This window comes from Urocampus carinirostris, chromosome 7 (genome assembly GCF_059441175.1).
Source record: "Urocampus carinirostris isolate Australia breed hairy pipefish chromosome 7, RoL_Ucar_1.0, whole genome shotgun sequence".
In the NCBI taxonomy this organism is placed as follows: domain Eukaryota; kingdom Metazoa; phylum Chordata; class Actinopteri; order Syngnathiformes; family Syngnathidae; genus Urocampus; species Urocampus carinirostris.
The window spans coordinates 40,006,050-40,022,533 of NC_142355.1; the positions used below are offsets into that span (position 1 = coordinate 40,006,050).

The 16,484-nt window shown below is 38.3% G+C and overlaps 1 protein-coding gene across 2 annotated transcripts in view; it reads right to left on the reverse strand.

Moving 5' to 3' along the window:
* Positions 1-4,237: 4,237 nt before the first annotated feature.
* washc4 (WASH complex subunit 4) overlaps positions 4,238-16,484 on the reverse strand; it is a 34,908-nt gene continuing 22,661 nt past the window's right edge. The window contains exons 27-33 of one of the 2 annotated variants that reach the window (XM_088340947.1): positions 16,243-16,309; positions 11,260-11,346; positions 10,986-11,133; positions 8,249-8,345; positions 7,988-8,184; positions 4,495-4,591; positions 4,238-4,416 (exon numbers count right to left, since the gene is read on the reverse strand). In XM_088340947.1, the coding sequence (XP_088197073.1) occupies positions 4,364-4,416; positions 4,495-4,591; positions 7,988-8,184; positions 8,249-8,345; positions 10,986-11,133; positions 11,260-11,346; positions 16,243-16,309 (746 nt within the window). In that variant the 3' untranslated portion in view covers positions 4,238-4,363. Of the gene's footprint in view, positions 4,433-4,494; positions 4,592-7,987; positions 8,185-8,248; positions 8,346-10,985; positions 11,134-11,259; positions 11,347-16,242; positions 16,310-16,484 lie in introns of both variants that reach the window. The other variant, XM_088340948.1, reaches the window with a different exon arrangement.

A 16,484-nucleotide genomic window follows, 5' to 3' on the forward strand; every position in this document is an offset into this window, starting at 1 on the left:
TGTAATGATTTCAAAGCGCATTGCAATCCGACCACATTCCAGGAAAACGACTTATATGTCTATATCATGGTCCATACAGGGGCTTCAAATCTTTGAAAATACTAGGATTTTTTTTAAGGATTAAAAGTGCTTGAATTTGTTGCTGTGTTTCAACATGTTTGCTTAAAAATGATGTACACACTGCTCTCTGGTGGTTTGCTTTGCCATTGCATTTCTTCGTGAACAACTGCAGCTGGCAATAGTTGTATGGCGTGATGGGCCGAGTAGTGTTTCCCAGTGGTAATTGAACAAATTGCGGTCATTTCTACTAATAATAGGTGATAAACATTTACACATACGTTTGTCAGGTTCACTAATGAATTTGTGATTAACCCAACATGTAAATATGATTTGCACACGCAAGATCAAATATTGCATATGTAAGCCGTAAACATATTTATAGCTCTGCAAAATACATGATTTACACCGGATTTCTGGTACTGGAAAAATGTGCTTGAATTGGTGCGTGAAAAAAGGTAAAAATTCTGGTATATGGCACAAAAACAACACAGAAAATTTAAAAGTGCAAGTTTTATTGTTTACAAACACACACCTTACTATGTTAGGTGATGGAATGTCAAAGTAAAAGTTATTACAATCGGTCAATATAAAATTAAATGTTAAAGGGACCCAGTAATATTTGACCACTAGATGCTGCTGCTGTGTTATCTGCAACCAAAAATGAGTTCTACAAAGCGCAAAAAAGATTACCAACTACGGAAACTGACCATTTTGTTATGTTATGTAAAGTTAATACAAATGTCTGATTAAAAATCACATATCTACTTGTGGCGCTGCAAAATACACGATTCACACCGGATTTATTTTAAAACCTTACTGTTCCTGTAAAAATTGCCAAAAATCCTACTCCAAGACATACTCAAAGTAACCTGAATACTGTTCTTGAACCGTTGGGGAGAATAAGGAGGCTTTTGGACTTTTGAAATTCTGCCGTGGATGCGCTAGCCACTCAGCTGCTGTGCCACCCCATTTTAGCACATACTTATTTAAATACACACATTTAAAATCAGAAATATACTTAAGTGGCTGTTTATGTTACTTTCCCTATCTATATGGGTTATGAAACTTGGGGAAAGTGTTTACAAATGTCATTTCTTTCAAAATGGCGAAACATCTTAAAAAAGTTTTTTACGTTTTTTCCCCCATAATTTTTCATGTTATTAGCCTGTAGCTAAAAATAGCAGGTCACATATGATGCCACGAGAGAACAGAGACTGCACAGTTATGAGTACCGTAAATTCCAGGCTACAAGGCGCTACGTACTTTCTAAGTTTTAAAGACTGCGGCTTACAATACGATGCAGGTTTTTTCTCTTACTGCAGCGGATTAAGATTGCGGTGACTTCAGCACACGCCAGGCCCTTCTGCAGTCCCGGTGGGTCACCTTGACCGGTGCCTAGCAGCTGGCTAAGAACTGGTGCAGACTGCAGCAATTGGACTGTAATTAACTCATTCAATGCCATACTGTATAAAAACATTTTTCAAAAGCATTGTCACTGAGTGAAAAACGTTAAAATAGGTTTTTATAATATATAATTAAAATAAACCAAGAACATTTATTATAAAGGGTGTGGTGTTGCTCATCTGCAAGTATCAAGCCTCTAGCAATGACTTTAGTGTACTAAATCACCATTAGATGGCAAGAGTTGCTCTGATCAGATCTTTCTCCACACATTGAGGAAGCCCAACTCCCTGGTACTGCTTCCTGTATCCGTAGTATGAGTGTGTGTAGGCGGCCTTATAAGCTGGGAGGCATAGTGAAGCAGTGTAGTGTGATAGGCAATTCACTGGCGAACAGAGCTCATTCCTTTCCAAAAAGGATGACTAAGTCCCAACGTCATCATCAGGCTGGAGAGAGATGATGTTTCGTGCATGTCCACAGGAACACGGTTGCCTGAGGGACCGCGATTGCCATGGTGACCAAAATAGTGTGAAGGTTCAGTGTTCTTGCAATAAAATGTTATTTTGCAAGTAAAGCACCCTTGTGTTTATGGAAAGCATTGTTTAAATATTGGAGGCATTAGAAAAAAAAATAAAAAAATTCTAGAGACTTTTCTGATGAAGAGGTTTCAAGCATAGGTCGATATAGCTATAGAACTCAATTTTCTGTAGGACTTCAAAAATAATTCAAAATGGCTTGCATCTCCCAATTTGAGAAAAATGTCCGGCATTGAATGAGTTAAAATAACGCATTGCGATTTCTGCCAAGTGCGCTGAATGTCAATGAACCGCGGGTAAACAGCATGACTAACAATAACTCAATTTTGTAGCCAAATGCCTTGTCATCTAATTAGTGACGCGCATGGATAGATGAAGGAGATTACCAGTCCCTATGGAGTATGATCTTGGCAGAATCAGCATGGGAACATCTATTACAGTATAGCAACACATTGTACTGCAATTAAGACACTCGTTTGCGGACTCAATTATCTCGCACAGCAGTCAATATTAATTAAATTGTTATGAACAGAAATGCACGAGTTTGACATAAAATATTCTCAAAACAAAACTCAATGTACAGTACTGACTAAATTACAGAAGCCCGATTACATTTTTTTTTGGGTAGTAGTAGCAAATACCGGGGGAGAATTGAAGATCATACATAAAAAAATAAAAAATCAGGCTTCTGAGTTTTAGTCATCACAGTATATTTGAGTTTTGTTTTGAAAATGCTTTTGTCGCACTCGTGCGTATTTGTTAGTATTATTGACTGCTTATTAGTTGATTGTAGACTGCGTATGCAGCTGTCAATCTCTAACGAGTGTCCTAATCGCTGTTACTCAGTGGTCCCCAAACTAACGCCCGCGGGCCGAATACGGCCCGCCTTCACACTTGGTCCGGCCCCCTGAACAATACCAGAAAGATTGATTTTTTTTTCTTCATATATGTGTATTTGTATTTGATAATAAAGTTGGACTTTTGCAATAAAATGTTCCTTAGTTATGAACTATTTTCATTATTAACTATTAGTTAGTAACTATTTTATATGGCGCAACAAGGGTTGTTGACAAGTTAAAATGTTATATTTGGGGATTTTGGTGTTGTTTTGTAAAGCAAGAAAAGTGAAGTACCAGCATATTGCCACTAGATGACATAATCTCACAGGTCAGAGAAGGGTGTTTGGGGCAAGTCTCACGGGACTTCACGTGATTTAATGATTTGTTCAATAAATCACTGTTTATGTCAACAAGTAAATGGTGTCGTGTGAGACTGACATTTACCATTTATTTTGCAGGTGAGATGTTTATACTGGTAACACACTAACTGTGAGGAGGATAATATGTGAAAATATGTTTGAAAAGGTTGTTTGTGATGTCTGTAAAGTTTACAAAAAGTGAAATAGTATGAGTGAGTCGTCCAATAGCATAAGCAACAGAGTGAGCTATGCTACGTTATGCGGGACTGGGTTAAGAGTACTGTGATGTTAATATGTATATTTGGTTACCATATAACACAAAGTGAGTTGTTTTGGAAGGTACAGTTATGCTGTTTTTGTTAAATGAGTCTTGAAAAGTACCAATTGATGGCAATGTTATTTTGTATTTGTATGTTTAATGAGACCTCACGTGATTTAATGAGATTTGTTCAATAAATCACTCTTAAAGTCAACAAGTAAATGGTGTCGTGAGAGACTGACATTTACCATCTATTTTGCAGGTAAAACAACAAGAACAAAAAAACAAAAAATATATATAAACATGAACCCAGAGAGGGTTATTTGGTTATTTTTTATTTCATTAATAGTGTTATTTATTTTCTGACTTTTGTTATGTGAAGAATCCAGAAAGGGTTTTTTGATTTTGGCTTTCTGGAAAACAATACATTTTTACATTTAGGCACTCCTGCAATCATCACACTTTTTCTGTTACAAACTGACCCCGGCCCCTCATCAGAGAAGGGAAAAGTTATGTGGCCCCCACAGGAAAAAGTTAGGGGACTCCTGCTATTACTTTTCTGTACTAGACATTTCCCGGCTGATTTTTTTTGTAAGAAGGAAATGAATGTGAATTAGTTATTTTTAATGGCTTTTTAAGGCTGTAGTTAAAATCCAGTGCGGCTTGTACAAATACCAAGTTAAATTTCTTCCTTAAATTTTCGCATGCCACTTTTAATCAGGTGCGTGATGTAGTACGGAATATACGGCACACATATTGTGCATTTAACAAAAAAAAAGGATCAAATCTTTCGGTTTTTTATCTGGTAAATTCAAAGTTTACATTCCTGATATTTCAGACAAATGTTCCTCACAGGGTAGCCTGCTCGGTTGCAGGATATCCTTTGCTTGATTGCTAACCATGACAAGGTCACTGTGCTCCAGGAACTGCATGACCGGATCCTCCAGGTTTAGATGCATCTTCTATTACGAGAGGGGGCTAGATGAATGATCAAACCAACATTTTTCAGTTGAGAGTTTATAATTTCTGACTCATTAAACCTTTATCTTTCTTTTCCTGAGTCTCCTCAGCTGCTGTTTTGTCCGCTCTGAAGAAAATGCGGGCACTGCTTAAGGAGAAGTGGAGTAGCTCAAATTCCTGCAGATAGAACAGAAACAGGCTAAATCCAGATTAAAAAGCGCACCCCCCAAAAATTGTCGTTTATGATACTTTAATATATAAGGCTCAGCGCACTATAATGAGAATGGAAACAAAACAACAGTAAAAACTAGCCTTGCAAAAACATCAAAAAGTACTGTATTGGTGCATTGAATGAGAAATCAAAATATATTCCTGACATCAATTGCATCACATTGGATGCAACAAGAATTGAACTTGCGGGTAGGAACTGATCCACTTGGGAAAGATGACACATAAAAGGCATTAGGTTTTAATTCATCATCACATTACTTTTAGTCACAGTACCAAACAATTGATATTATTTGGCTGTGCCACAATATTGTCAGACATCAATTGTAAAGAAATGGTTAGGGAACCACTGAAATACAGTATTGTATTGCTTACTCATAAAGTTTTTTTTAAAGAGCTGAATGAAAAGAAAGGCATTGTGGGAAGTCATTTGATCCTTCTGAACTGAATAAAGACAAAGTCATCATGGGAAGTAATTTGGTCATCCTGAAACATAATCACATGGCCGCATGTTTTCAAAACTTTGTCACTTACACTTACAAATTAATTACCGATTTTGAAGAATTTTTGCTTTCTCATTTCTCTAACATATCTGGTGCTGTGAATAAAAATAGATAAGGAGATAAGACCTGATTAATTGTCATGTGTCGTTTGTAACCCTATTGGGCCAGTGGATAGGATCTGGAGCTCTATCCACTGCAATCTGGGTTAAATTCCCATTGAAACCAATGTGATACAATTGTAAACAGCCATCCATGGCATTAGCCGCCTGGTGATTAGGATTGATATTGCCATCTGGTTAGCAGGATTAGAGACGCTCCGCTACTTACAACCGTTCGATTTACGAAAAACGGTAGATACATTTTTTTCGGAATGTCGAAAAATATCTAGACTTTGCTGTAAGTTAGATTTGGTATTGTGTGCACCATTTTCCGATTACAGGACAGTACTGTAGTGCTTCTTTCCGCCGCTACGGGCGTGTGGCGCTATGAGGTCACCCAACATCCTGCCCGAAGAAATCCCCTCGCTCTTCGTAGTTCGTGTGTAAACATTCTATACTGTATCTCCAGCGCGCTGAGAACTTTGATATTTTTATTGTTTAATATCTCGTGCATCCATTAAAAATGGTTGGTGTAAAGTGTAAATAAGAGGCGAGCCGTTTCTTTTGAAATGAAAGTGGAATACGGAAGCTTGATGGGCTTGAAAAAATGGTTGGATCGCTTTTTTTTTTTCATCCACTTTCTACCACGGAGGAGGAAGTTGCCTAACTCTTGAAGCCCGTCTTCCAAAAATAAGTTAAAATTAATTTTATTTATCTTTATAGAGCATATTATCTTATTAAACGTTTATTTTTCAGTACAAAACATTTCAGGTTACTTATAAAAGCCTTAAATATATTTATCTCATCTCATTAGCTGCACCGCTTATCCTCAGTAGGGTCGCGGGGTTGCTGGAGCCCATCCCAGCAATCATCGGGCAGTGGGCAGGGGACACCCTGAATTGGTTGCCAGCCAATCGCAGGGCACTAAATATACTTATATAAACCTTAATCATACATTCCATACAAAATAAATATTTGTATAAATTCAACTTATGAACGATCGTAAGTAGGGCAGCGTCTGTATATACCAGGATTTGTACACCTTTTTTCAAGCACTTTCATGATCAATTTCTTAGTTTTTCCAGTACCTTTAAAGCAGGCGTGTCAAACTCATTTTAACCCGGGGGCCACACGATAAGACAAACATTCTGTCGGGGGCCGGACTAGTAGATTAAAGAGAAAGAAAAAGAGAGATAAAGCAATAAGAGAAAGAGGGAGGGAAAAGGAGAGAGGGAGGGACAAAGAAAGAAAAAAGAGAAAGAGGGACAGAGCGTGAGAAACAAAAGATAAAAAGTCATGAGAGAGGGGGGAAAAGAAAGGGAGAGGAAGATAGAAATCCAAAGAGAAATAGAAAGACAGAAGGAGAGAAAGGAGAAAAGAAAGCACGAAGGGTATGAAGAGAGAAAAAGAAAAGAGAGAAAAGGAAAAAAGGAAGTTAGAGCAAAATAGGTTACAAGACACAGAGAGAGAAAGAGACAAAGAGCAACAAAGGAAGAGAAAAAGAGAGACACAGAGAGTGAAAGAGACAGTGTGGGAGAAAAGGGGGAGAAAGAAAGGGAGAGGAAGAAAGAAATCCAAAGAGAAATAGAAAGACAGAAGGAGAGAAAAGAAAGAGCGAAGGGTAGGAAGAGAGAAAGAGAAAAGAGAGAAAAGGAAAAAGGAAGTTAGAGCAAAAGAGGTTACAAGACATAGAGAGAGAAAGAGACAAAGAGCAACAAAGGAAGAGAAAAAGAGGGACACAGAGAGTGAAAGAGATAGAGAGTGAGTGGGAGAAAAGGGGTGGAAAAGAGGAGGGGAGAGAGAGAGAGAGAGAGAGAGAGAGAGAGAGAGAGAGAGAGAGAGAGAGAGAGAGAGAGAAAGAAAAATAAATACAGGTAAAGTGTCTTTGTTCGAGGCAACTGGATTTGGCAACGTCAAGTTGACATATTTCAACCCGCAGCTTGTTTTTCTCTTGCGCTTCTCTGAGTGTTGTCTCGCGGGCCGGATTCAATCCCTTAGCGGGCCTGATCTGGCCCACGGGCCGCCTCTTTGACACCTGTGCTTTAAAGGAAGAAATCCAGGACCAATCAAAAGACGTTTTTTTATTATTGACTGAAGACTAAAATAAAGTCACTTTCTTGCTGCTAGCACATATTTTGTGCTATTTTGAACTGTTCCTATCGATGTTTTTTTTGTGTCAGTGTGCTGCAATAAACTGACATGCATTATGCCACTCTGTTTCAACAGTGCTACGACACACTTGTTACCAATGTGGACTAATTTCAATATTGATTGCCCTGAAACAGAGTCCATTTGACATGACAATGCCATAATGAATGACAAGCCACCAGAGCAGGCGTGCCAGTGTCATTTTCATGCATTTAAAAAGGATGTCTTAATTTATTCCGTGGTCTATAGAGTCAGACGGCCAAGAAACATGGCAACAATTTCAAGCATTTTCAAGCACTTCACCCTAAACTCTAGCATTTTACTGACCTAGAAAACACAACATTAAAATTCAAGCATTTAAGGATTTCAAGCACTCATACAATCCATGTGTTTTATGGTTGTGATAAAATTTATAGACTGGTTAATAATTGCACAAAAAAGGTAACGCATTTCCAATGTTGTCATTATATAAAGGGGCACCGGATTATAAGGCCCACGTTCAAATTTCTGGCCAATTCAGGTTTTCTGGGCGCGCCTTTTGATCAGGTAAACATTCTTTGTCATAATAAGAGCCCACAAAAGCATGAATTGGAGACCTGGAGGTAGAGGTCTAGTCTTTTCTGGGTGAGGTTCATGGTTTGCAGTAATTTTTGATCCTGACTGGCGGAATGAACTTGCTGCTCCTTCACCACGGCATTCATCTCCTTTTTGTACTTGTCCCTCACCGACTGGAACCAGTGCAAGGAGTCAAACTCCAAGTATTGGTCCAGCAGCTTGAGAATGTAGGCCACACCTGGTGAAAAAAGAGAAAGGCTGGATCATTTAGTGATTATAGTCTTTTAGTTAATGTAAATTACCCATTGCAAATCCGTCATCTGTAAAAGCGGCTCCGTTCTTGTTCTTCTTGTTCAGTTTTTCTTTGCAGCTGATGGAATGCTCCACAAAGTTTACTGTCTAAAAGACAAATTGATTTGCCGGTGGGATATATGTCAAATGAACTGAAAGTTCATTCAAAGTTGGAGGTCTATAAGCATTACCGATTAAGCAGTGACAGGCCGTAAAATATACACCTAGGCCTTTGGTTCCAGTATGAAATAACAATCTTGGAAGGGAAATTTCCTATTTTATTTGTGAGGACTTTGGTAGAAGAAAGGTAATTTGGGCTGAACCTAGTTCTCTGGGTCTAGCGGTGAGAGGAAGAAGGAGCAGAAGCTAAGGGCCCCTTGCTGAGCAGACGCGCGGCAAGTAAAGCCTGTCTTTTAAAACCAAATCCAAGTTAAACAACACTATATAAACAGAGACAAAGAAGAAAAATGCAAAAGAAAAGTTCGGCCCAACTCAGACGTAATGATTGAAATTTTAGGCCCGGCCCAAAACTTTGATCGGGTCGGGATAGGGTTTAAGATCTTATCTCTGGGCTGAAAGATGCGGATAAAACCTTAAAAAAATGATTTCTTGCTTCGGAATTGTCTATTCTTTTGTTGTTAAATCAACACAAAAGTATATTTTCTCATGCAGCTCAGTCTCTTTAGGTTTAACAGCTGTTGGTAAGATCACGTTGGAGGATTATTGCCTTTAGCCAGTTATATTTTGTGAAATCAATTACCTTTTTCAAGGCCAACTCAAAATCTGATTGGTTAAAGCGACAGCTTTATTGTGTTACTTTATGCTACAGAGCCTGCATTACAGATTGTGAAGGCCTCCTGGTAGATTTCTGACCCTGGCTACAAGTAATGGCTGAAATGTGATCGGTTAAATGTTTAAATATTATAACACGTCTGAAAGCAGCGCAACCAGGGGAAAAGCAACAGAAGGAAGCTGACTGACAATTTGGAATTATACAATAAGGATCGATGAACGAAATATAATTGAAATCACACGATTAGGATATTTTTAGGCCAGCAGAGAAAGCCTTGCACACTCTGGCGGCCCATCTCCTCAATTAGGTTGTTCAAATTCTTCCACTTTAAAATATTGGAGGTCTGTAATTGTCGTCAAAGGTATGCTTCAACTACAAAAGAATAAAAAAAATAAACAGAAAAAACCTTGACATGGTAGTTTTTTATACAGCTAAATATTTGATTTTTTTTCTCGAGAGAGCCATACCATACCATATCTATTTTAAGTCAGAATTCAACAAAACTATCAAACCCGCTCTCCAGACAAAAGCCAATTTTCTAGCTCATTTTATTTCACAGTGTGACATGTGATCTTTTGATAAAATTCATGAAAGAATAATAATGCCAGAGCCCTGTGTAATATAGACATACCACCTAAAATTAGTATTACATACTCCTGCAATTACTTACACAGGGTTTAAAGCTTATAATGATCGTCATTCTTGTCCTAAATATTGGTTTCAAAACAAGGCACAAGCAAAAATACTGCACAGATGGCGCTGGTCAATGACAAGGGAGTGTGTGTGCTGTGTGCATAGCTACGCCCACTCACAAAATCAAATTGCTCTGAGAGCTTTGCTCGCCTTTCTGGGTGTTTACAGTCTGTTATGTAGTGTTTTCATCATAAAGTGCCTTAAAAGTTATCATACATTGTCAAAAGAAATCCCATATGAAGCATTCCTTAGTGAGGTACAGCCAAAACAAGCACTGTTGATGTGAGACCCTGCACGTAAACTGTGCACATCCTCATTTCGGTGTTGTTCTGTCTTCATATCTACTAAACTAGATATGATTCCGTGAAAATGCAGAGAAGCGTTGGCCATTGTTTTATCTCAGAGCTAAACGTACTCATGAAAAGAGCCATCTATGGCTCGCGCGCCATAGGTTCCTGACCGATGGCGTATAGTGTTGTAACATTGAAATGTGTTACTGCATATAGTCAAAATTGTATGAGTTATATAGTTATATTCTTTTAAATCATAAATTCAATCATGTTAATAATACAGTGGTAATTATATTTACTTTGATTATCTACATGTTCAAATGTACATATTTTACTTATTGTTAATTTAAGAAAAATAAATATCATATTTCTTGCAATCCATCTGGGATTTTTAATGTTGCTGCTAAATGTTTTTTTGTTGCAGCTAAATGTTATTGCACTACTTTTTTTGCACCACTGTTACGACACACTATTCTTTCATTGCACCACTACCAGTCTCTAAGCACTAGTTTGTAATTATTATTTGCCCATTTATCCTACCAGTCTTTTATCTTATTTTTATCTTTAAGTCCTTATTACATATTTACCTTGGAATGCAGTTTCAAATATCACTGCAGACAATGTTTAACAAGGTTAATAGCAATTACAATAAAGTCAATTCAATTTCAAACGTGGTCTCGAGTTGCCCTCTGCTGGATCAAAGTGGTACTGCAATTCTTTCCCCTCAACATCACAACAAAATTCAATGGACTTTTATTTGCATTGACTTGAGATAATGAGTGGCGCATACATTGCTCGACACAATGAATCAATGATAAAATTCATTGACAACGCTTTCAATAATCAATCTTAATGAAGTTGTTTCAGCCCTACTGACAATTATCCTTATTTTTTAAGTGACCAACTGCCTGGCTGAAATGATCTGTATCTACTTTCCCTGATAAAAGTTGTAGAAAATAGAGTCATACGGACCAGTGGGGGCACAATCATGTAGAAGTTCCTCAAGTGCATGTTTTTAGCACGCCTGAATTCAGGCGCAAACACTTCCACCAGCATCTTGAAGTATTCAGTCCCCTCGGCAGAGTTGCTGGTTAGATCTCCCAAAACGGAATCCAGCACACTGGGCACAAGAAGCCCGATTTACAATACAACCCTTTGATCATTTTGTTGTCATTTTTGTTTCAGTATTGCTACCATACACACCAAGTAGAATAAAAACAATTGAGGAAGTCAATTAATTTGTTACCCGGCAGCTCTCTGGGTTTCCTTTGACAGTTCTTCCTCCTTCACCAGCTCCTCAAAATTGACAATATCTTCCAAGTCTGGAACAAATCTTCAAGAAGACATTGATGCCATGATGTAAATAAACCAAAGTTAATGTATAACATTACAGCATTTTATTTCATCCATCCTCTTCAAACCACTTTTAAGATTTACTACCAGTGATGGGACAAGCTCATAGATAGATAGATAGATACTTTATTCATCCCCGAAGGGAAATTCACATTTCCAGCAGCATCCCTGAGCTGAGAACAATCGAAAATAACACGGGAGCTGCTGGAGTGGCTGCCATTCGTGACAGCACCGGAAGAAACGATTCAATTTGGCAAAGGTAGACGCTCCTGGAACGCAATAAAAGTAAAAAGTACTGTTGTGCATTATTCGTGGGCACAGGTATCAGAAGTCGGGCTACAACGATTGATTATTCTAATAATTGGTGAATTGGTCGTTATTCTTTTGAATAATTGATAAATCAGATTTTAAAAAAACACTTATATTTTCCTCTTGTATTCAAATATAGAAGTTTTGGACGGATAGTGAAAAAGTGCACAAAACAAGAGAATTATTCTGCAATATAAAACAATAAGAAATCCAAGGGTTTGTCAATTAAATTAAAAATAAAATAAATACAAATGTATGCTATAAATACCCTTTTCCTACCACCTTACCCAAAGATAATATTACATTTAGACTTAGGAATATGATCTGCAAAATATATCAAAAATGTAAACCCACTATTCAAACTATTTTCAATGATTTTGTTTTTTGGGTTAAATCTTTAAATATGATTAACATTTTCAATGTGCCAATGATATATATATGTTTAAGAATCTGCCCTTTGTGTTCAGATAAACACGTTATCATTATTATTTTACTTTTTATTTAATATATTTTATTAATGTATTCTTTGTATTTCTGCAGCACTCCTTGTTCCCTTGAAAATTGTTAACTTAGTAGTATTTGATTGTTTCATGGCAATTTTGTTTGCAATGATGCAATGGGGGGTGGGGGTGTTGGCTGGTTGGGGGGGGTTTACCTGCCCTGATAATATGTTTGAGATATAGAATTGTGACTTTCTAGTCTAACCTTCTGTGATATAAATGTCAGCACAATGATTTTGAAGAGCTTCAGAACGTTTCTCATGATATTACTATTACAAATAATAATAGTAGTAATAAAATGAACTAGATGTCGAACGCCTACACATCACAAAGTGGAGGTATTTCTCGGTAGTTGGATCCCAAAGCCAAAAAACAATAGGTTTAAAGTGCGCCTTACTTTGCAAACAGTATAGGCAATGAAGTCCGATGTTAAATGAAAAAAAAAACTATTTGTTTACACCGCGGGATCCAATGCAACCAGGGTTTCATTCACAATAAAAATACATTACATATAGCTATTATAGTACATCAGATAAAGGCTATTTGTGTACAATTAGTTGTGATCGTGGATATTATAGCGCACATCGATTCATCTGCGGTGTTGGTGACTTTTGCAACGTATTTTTTAGAATACGATCGATTGTTTTAATAAACGCGTTATATAGACTACTATCGCTTAATTGTTTTAATTAGCTCGCTTTATTGTCTTGAAAAACTTATATAGAATGCGATCGCTTTGGTCGGAGCGCAGCAGAATGAGCGTTCACGCGAGGGGGGGAGGATTTTGAAGGGGAGTCAGAAACTGCCTTTTAATGTATCCGGCTTTTTCAGACTCGTCCTTGAATTCATGTTCATATTTAGTCTCGTAATGACGTTTAACACTTGACGTGCGAGGTACAACGCTCAGGAGGCATAATGCACAAACAGCACTGTCATTTTTTGCACAAAGCCCCATTCGTCTGTCCACGCTTACTGGAAAAAAAATGATTTTTCCGCTGGAAGAGCAGTCATGACTCGGATGTCGTGATTCGTTCATTCATCGCGCGCCTGTGTTTCTGTGGGAGGGTTAAAACAGATCTATCCTCCTCTGCGACGCACTGCGCATACACACGCTCACCATAAAGCCGCTAAACAATGAAAGCGTGCAATGAAAATGTCTAAATTTCAGGTAAAAATGCGTATTTAAAAAAAAAAAAATCATTATTACACGTGGGCCACTGCTGGCTTAGAGTTAAGAGTTTAGAACAGGGGTTGGCAACCTGTGGCAAGCGTGCCAACCCCTGTTCTAAACTCTACAGGCCAACATAAATCGAGTGTACCTCCGGTCTCGAAAGTGGGTGTCATGTTACCATCTGTTCTAACTCTTGAGCTGATTGACAGTTCCAAATGTCAGAATTGGAGGTGTAGGGACCCATAGGGCCCAGTGGGCCCGGGAAGGTGCTAAGAAACCAGTAATTTGCAAAATGAAGCTGTCAATATACAGGAACAAAAAAAAATATTTATGGTCGAAGTGTGCTAAATTTGAGTATTTTTATTTGTTAAATTATTTTTGCAATACACCATGCCTAAAGAAAAAAGAAAACGTCAGTCGCATACTTCTGACTTCAAAGTGATTAAGGCAACTTAAAAAACAAACAACCTGGAAGCAGCGGGACAGTTTGGTTTGGAACACGAGTTGGCAAACCAAAACCTTGAAAGCCCCAACATATGATTAGAGATGCAAAGAATTAAAATCTTTATATAAGCCCAATAAGGTAGGCACTGGGGTGTATATATATATATATATATATATATATATATATATATATATATATATATATATTAGGGCAGCACGGTGGCGCAGTGGTTAGCGGCACAGTTCTAAGGTCTTGGGAACCTCTTGTGTGGGTTCAAATCCAACTACCGGACTTCATGTGCGGAGTTTGTATGTTCTCCCTGTGCTTGCGTGGGTTTCCTCCGGGCACTCCGGTTTCCTCCCACATTCCAAGACATGCATTTCAGGTGGATTGGCCGGTCCAAATTGTCCCTAGGTGTGAATGGGCGAGCAAGTTGTCTGTCCCTGTGTGCCCTGCGAGTGGCTGGCAACCAGTTCAGGGTGTCCCCTGCCCACCGCCCGATGATTGCTGGGATGGGCTCCAGCACCCCCGCGACCCTACTGAGGATAAGCGGAGCAGCTAATGAGATGAGAGATAATGAGATATATATATTACAGTGGCTTGCAAAACTATTTGGCCCCCTTGAACTTTGTGACCTTTTGCCACATTTCACTTCAAACAAAGATATAAAACTAATTTCTTGTGAAGCATCAACAATAAGTGGGACACACTTTTAACAAATAAAATACGAAAATGTGGGTGTGCAAAATCATTCAGACCCTTTACTCTCAGTGCAGCAAACTGTCAAGAAGATCAGTGAGGATCTCTGAATGATTCAATGTTGATCTAACGATGATAAATGGAATACACCTCTGTATAATCAAGTCTCTGTATAGTGCACCTGCACTGTGATAGTCTCAGAGGTCTGTTTAAAGCGCAGAGAGAATCATGAAGAACGAGGAACACACGAGGCAGGTCCAAGATAATGTTGAGGTGAAACAAAATGATTTCTCAAGCTTTAACAATCCCGAGGAGCACTGTGTAAGCAATAATATTGAAATGGAAGGAGTATAAGACCACTGCAAATCTACCAAGATCGGGCCATGCCCCTAATCTTTCAGCTCATACAAGGAGAAAACTGATCAGAGATGCAACCAAGAAGCCCATGATCACTCTATTTGAACTGCAGAGGTCTACAGCTGAGGTGGGAGAATCTGCCCATAGGACAACAATCAGTCGTATACTGCACAAATCTGGCCTTTGCAAGTTGCAAGAAGGAAGCCATTTCTTAAAGATATGCATAAAAAGTGTCTTTTAGTTTGCTACAAGCCTCCTGGGAGACACACCAAACATGTGGAAGAAGGTGCTCTGGTCATACGAGACCAAAATTGAACTTTTTGCCAATAATGCAAGATGTTTGGCGTAAAAGCAGCACAGCTCATCACCCTCAACACACCATCCCCCAGTCAAACATGGTGGTGGCAGCATCATGGTTTGGGCCTACTTTACCTCAGCAGGGACAGGGAAGATGGTTAAAATTGATGGGAAGATGGATGTAGCCAAATATAGGACCATTCTGGAAGAAAAACCTGATGGAGTCAGAAAAAGACCTAATACTGGGACGGAGATTTGTCTTCCAACAAGACAATGATCCAAAACATAAAGCAAAAGCTATAATGGAATGGTTCACCAAAAAACAATGCAAGGTGTTAGAATGACAAGTCAAAGTCCAGACCTCAATCCAATTGAGAATCTGTGGAAAGAACTGAAAACTGCTGTTCACAAATGCTTTCCATCCAACCTCACTGAACAAGAGCTGTTTTGCAAGGAGGAATGGGCAAAAATATCAGTTTCTTGATGTGCAAAACTGATAAAGACATACCACAAACGACTTGCAGCTGTAATCGCATAAAAAGGTGGCGCTGCAAAGTATTAACTTAATGGGGCTGAATAATTTTGCACACCCACTTTTTCATTTTCTATTTGTAAAAAAAAAGTTCAAAATATCTAATTATGTGTGTTCCACTTCATGATTGTGTCCCACTTATTGTTGATTCTTCACAAGAAATTACAGTTTTATATTTTGATGTTTGAAGTCTGAAATGTGGCAAAAGGTCACAAAGTTCAAGGGGGCCAAATAGTTTAGCAAGCCACTGAGAATGTTTGTGTCACGTTTGTCCACAGAGACCATATCATTTTCCATTATGAAACATTTTTTAAAAAGCGCCATAGATTGCCAAAGAGTCACGTGAGGCTCGAAGGCCGCTGGTTGCAGACCCCCGGTTTAAATAAAAAAGTCAGAAGATGGACAATTTCACCAAAAGCCAAACAAGCAAAAAGGGGATATGAACATGGACAGTACCTAGAAATGGGGAAGGAGGTCTTCTGAAATACTTTTAAATGAAGTTATTACTAATTGAAATTATGACTGGACTTCAGCAATAACATCTAAACCTGGTTATTACAGTTTACCTAATGGCACTACTGCAGCAGTGGAGTCCTCCAGAGCGGATCATGCGGACATAACCCATTGCATTACCTGCAAAATGAGGAAATCCAAGTTTAGTCACTGGACAGAATTTTACTCACAATTTAATGTTTGAGACGAATTGAATATCATGAAAACATCCAATTTTGTTTTTTCTTTAAAACTGACTTTTTAAAAAAAATTATGTAGCCCTCAACTATTCAAGTAGGCCACAGTCAGGCGCACT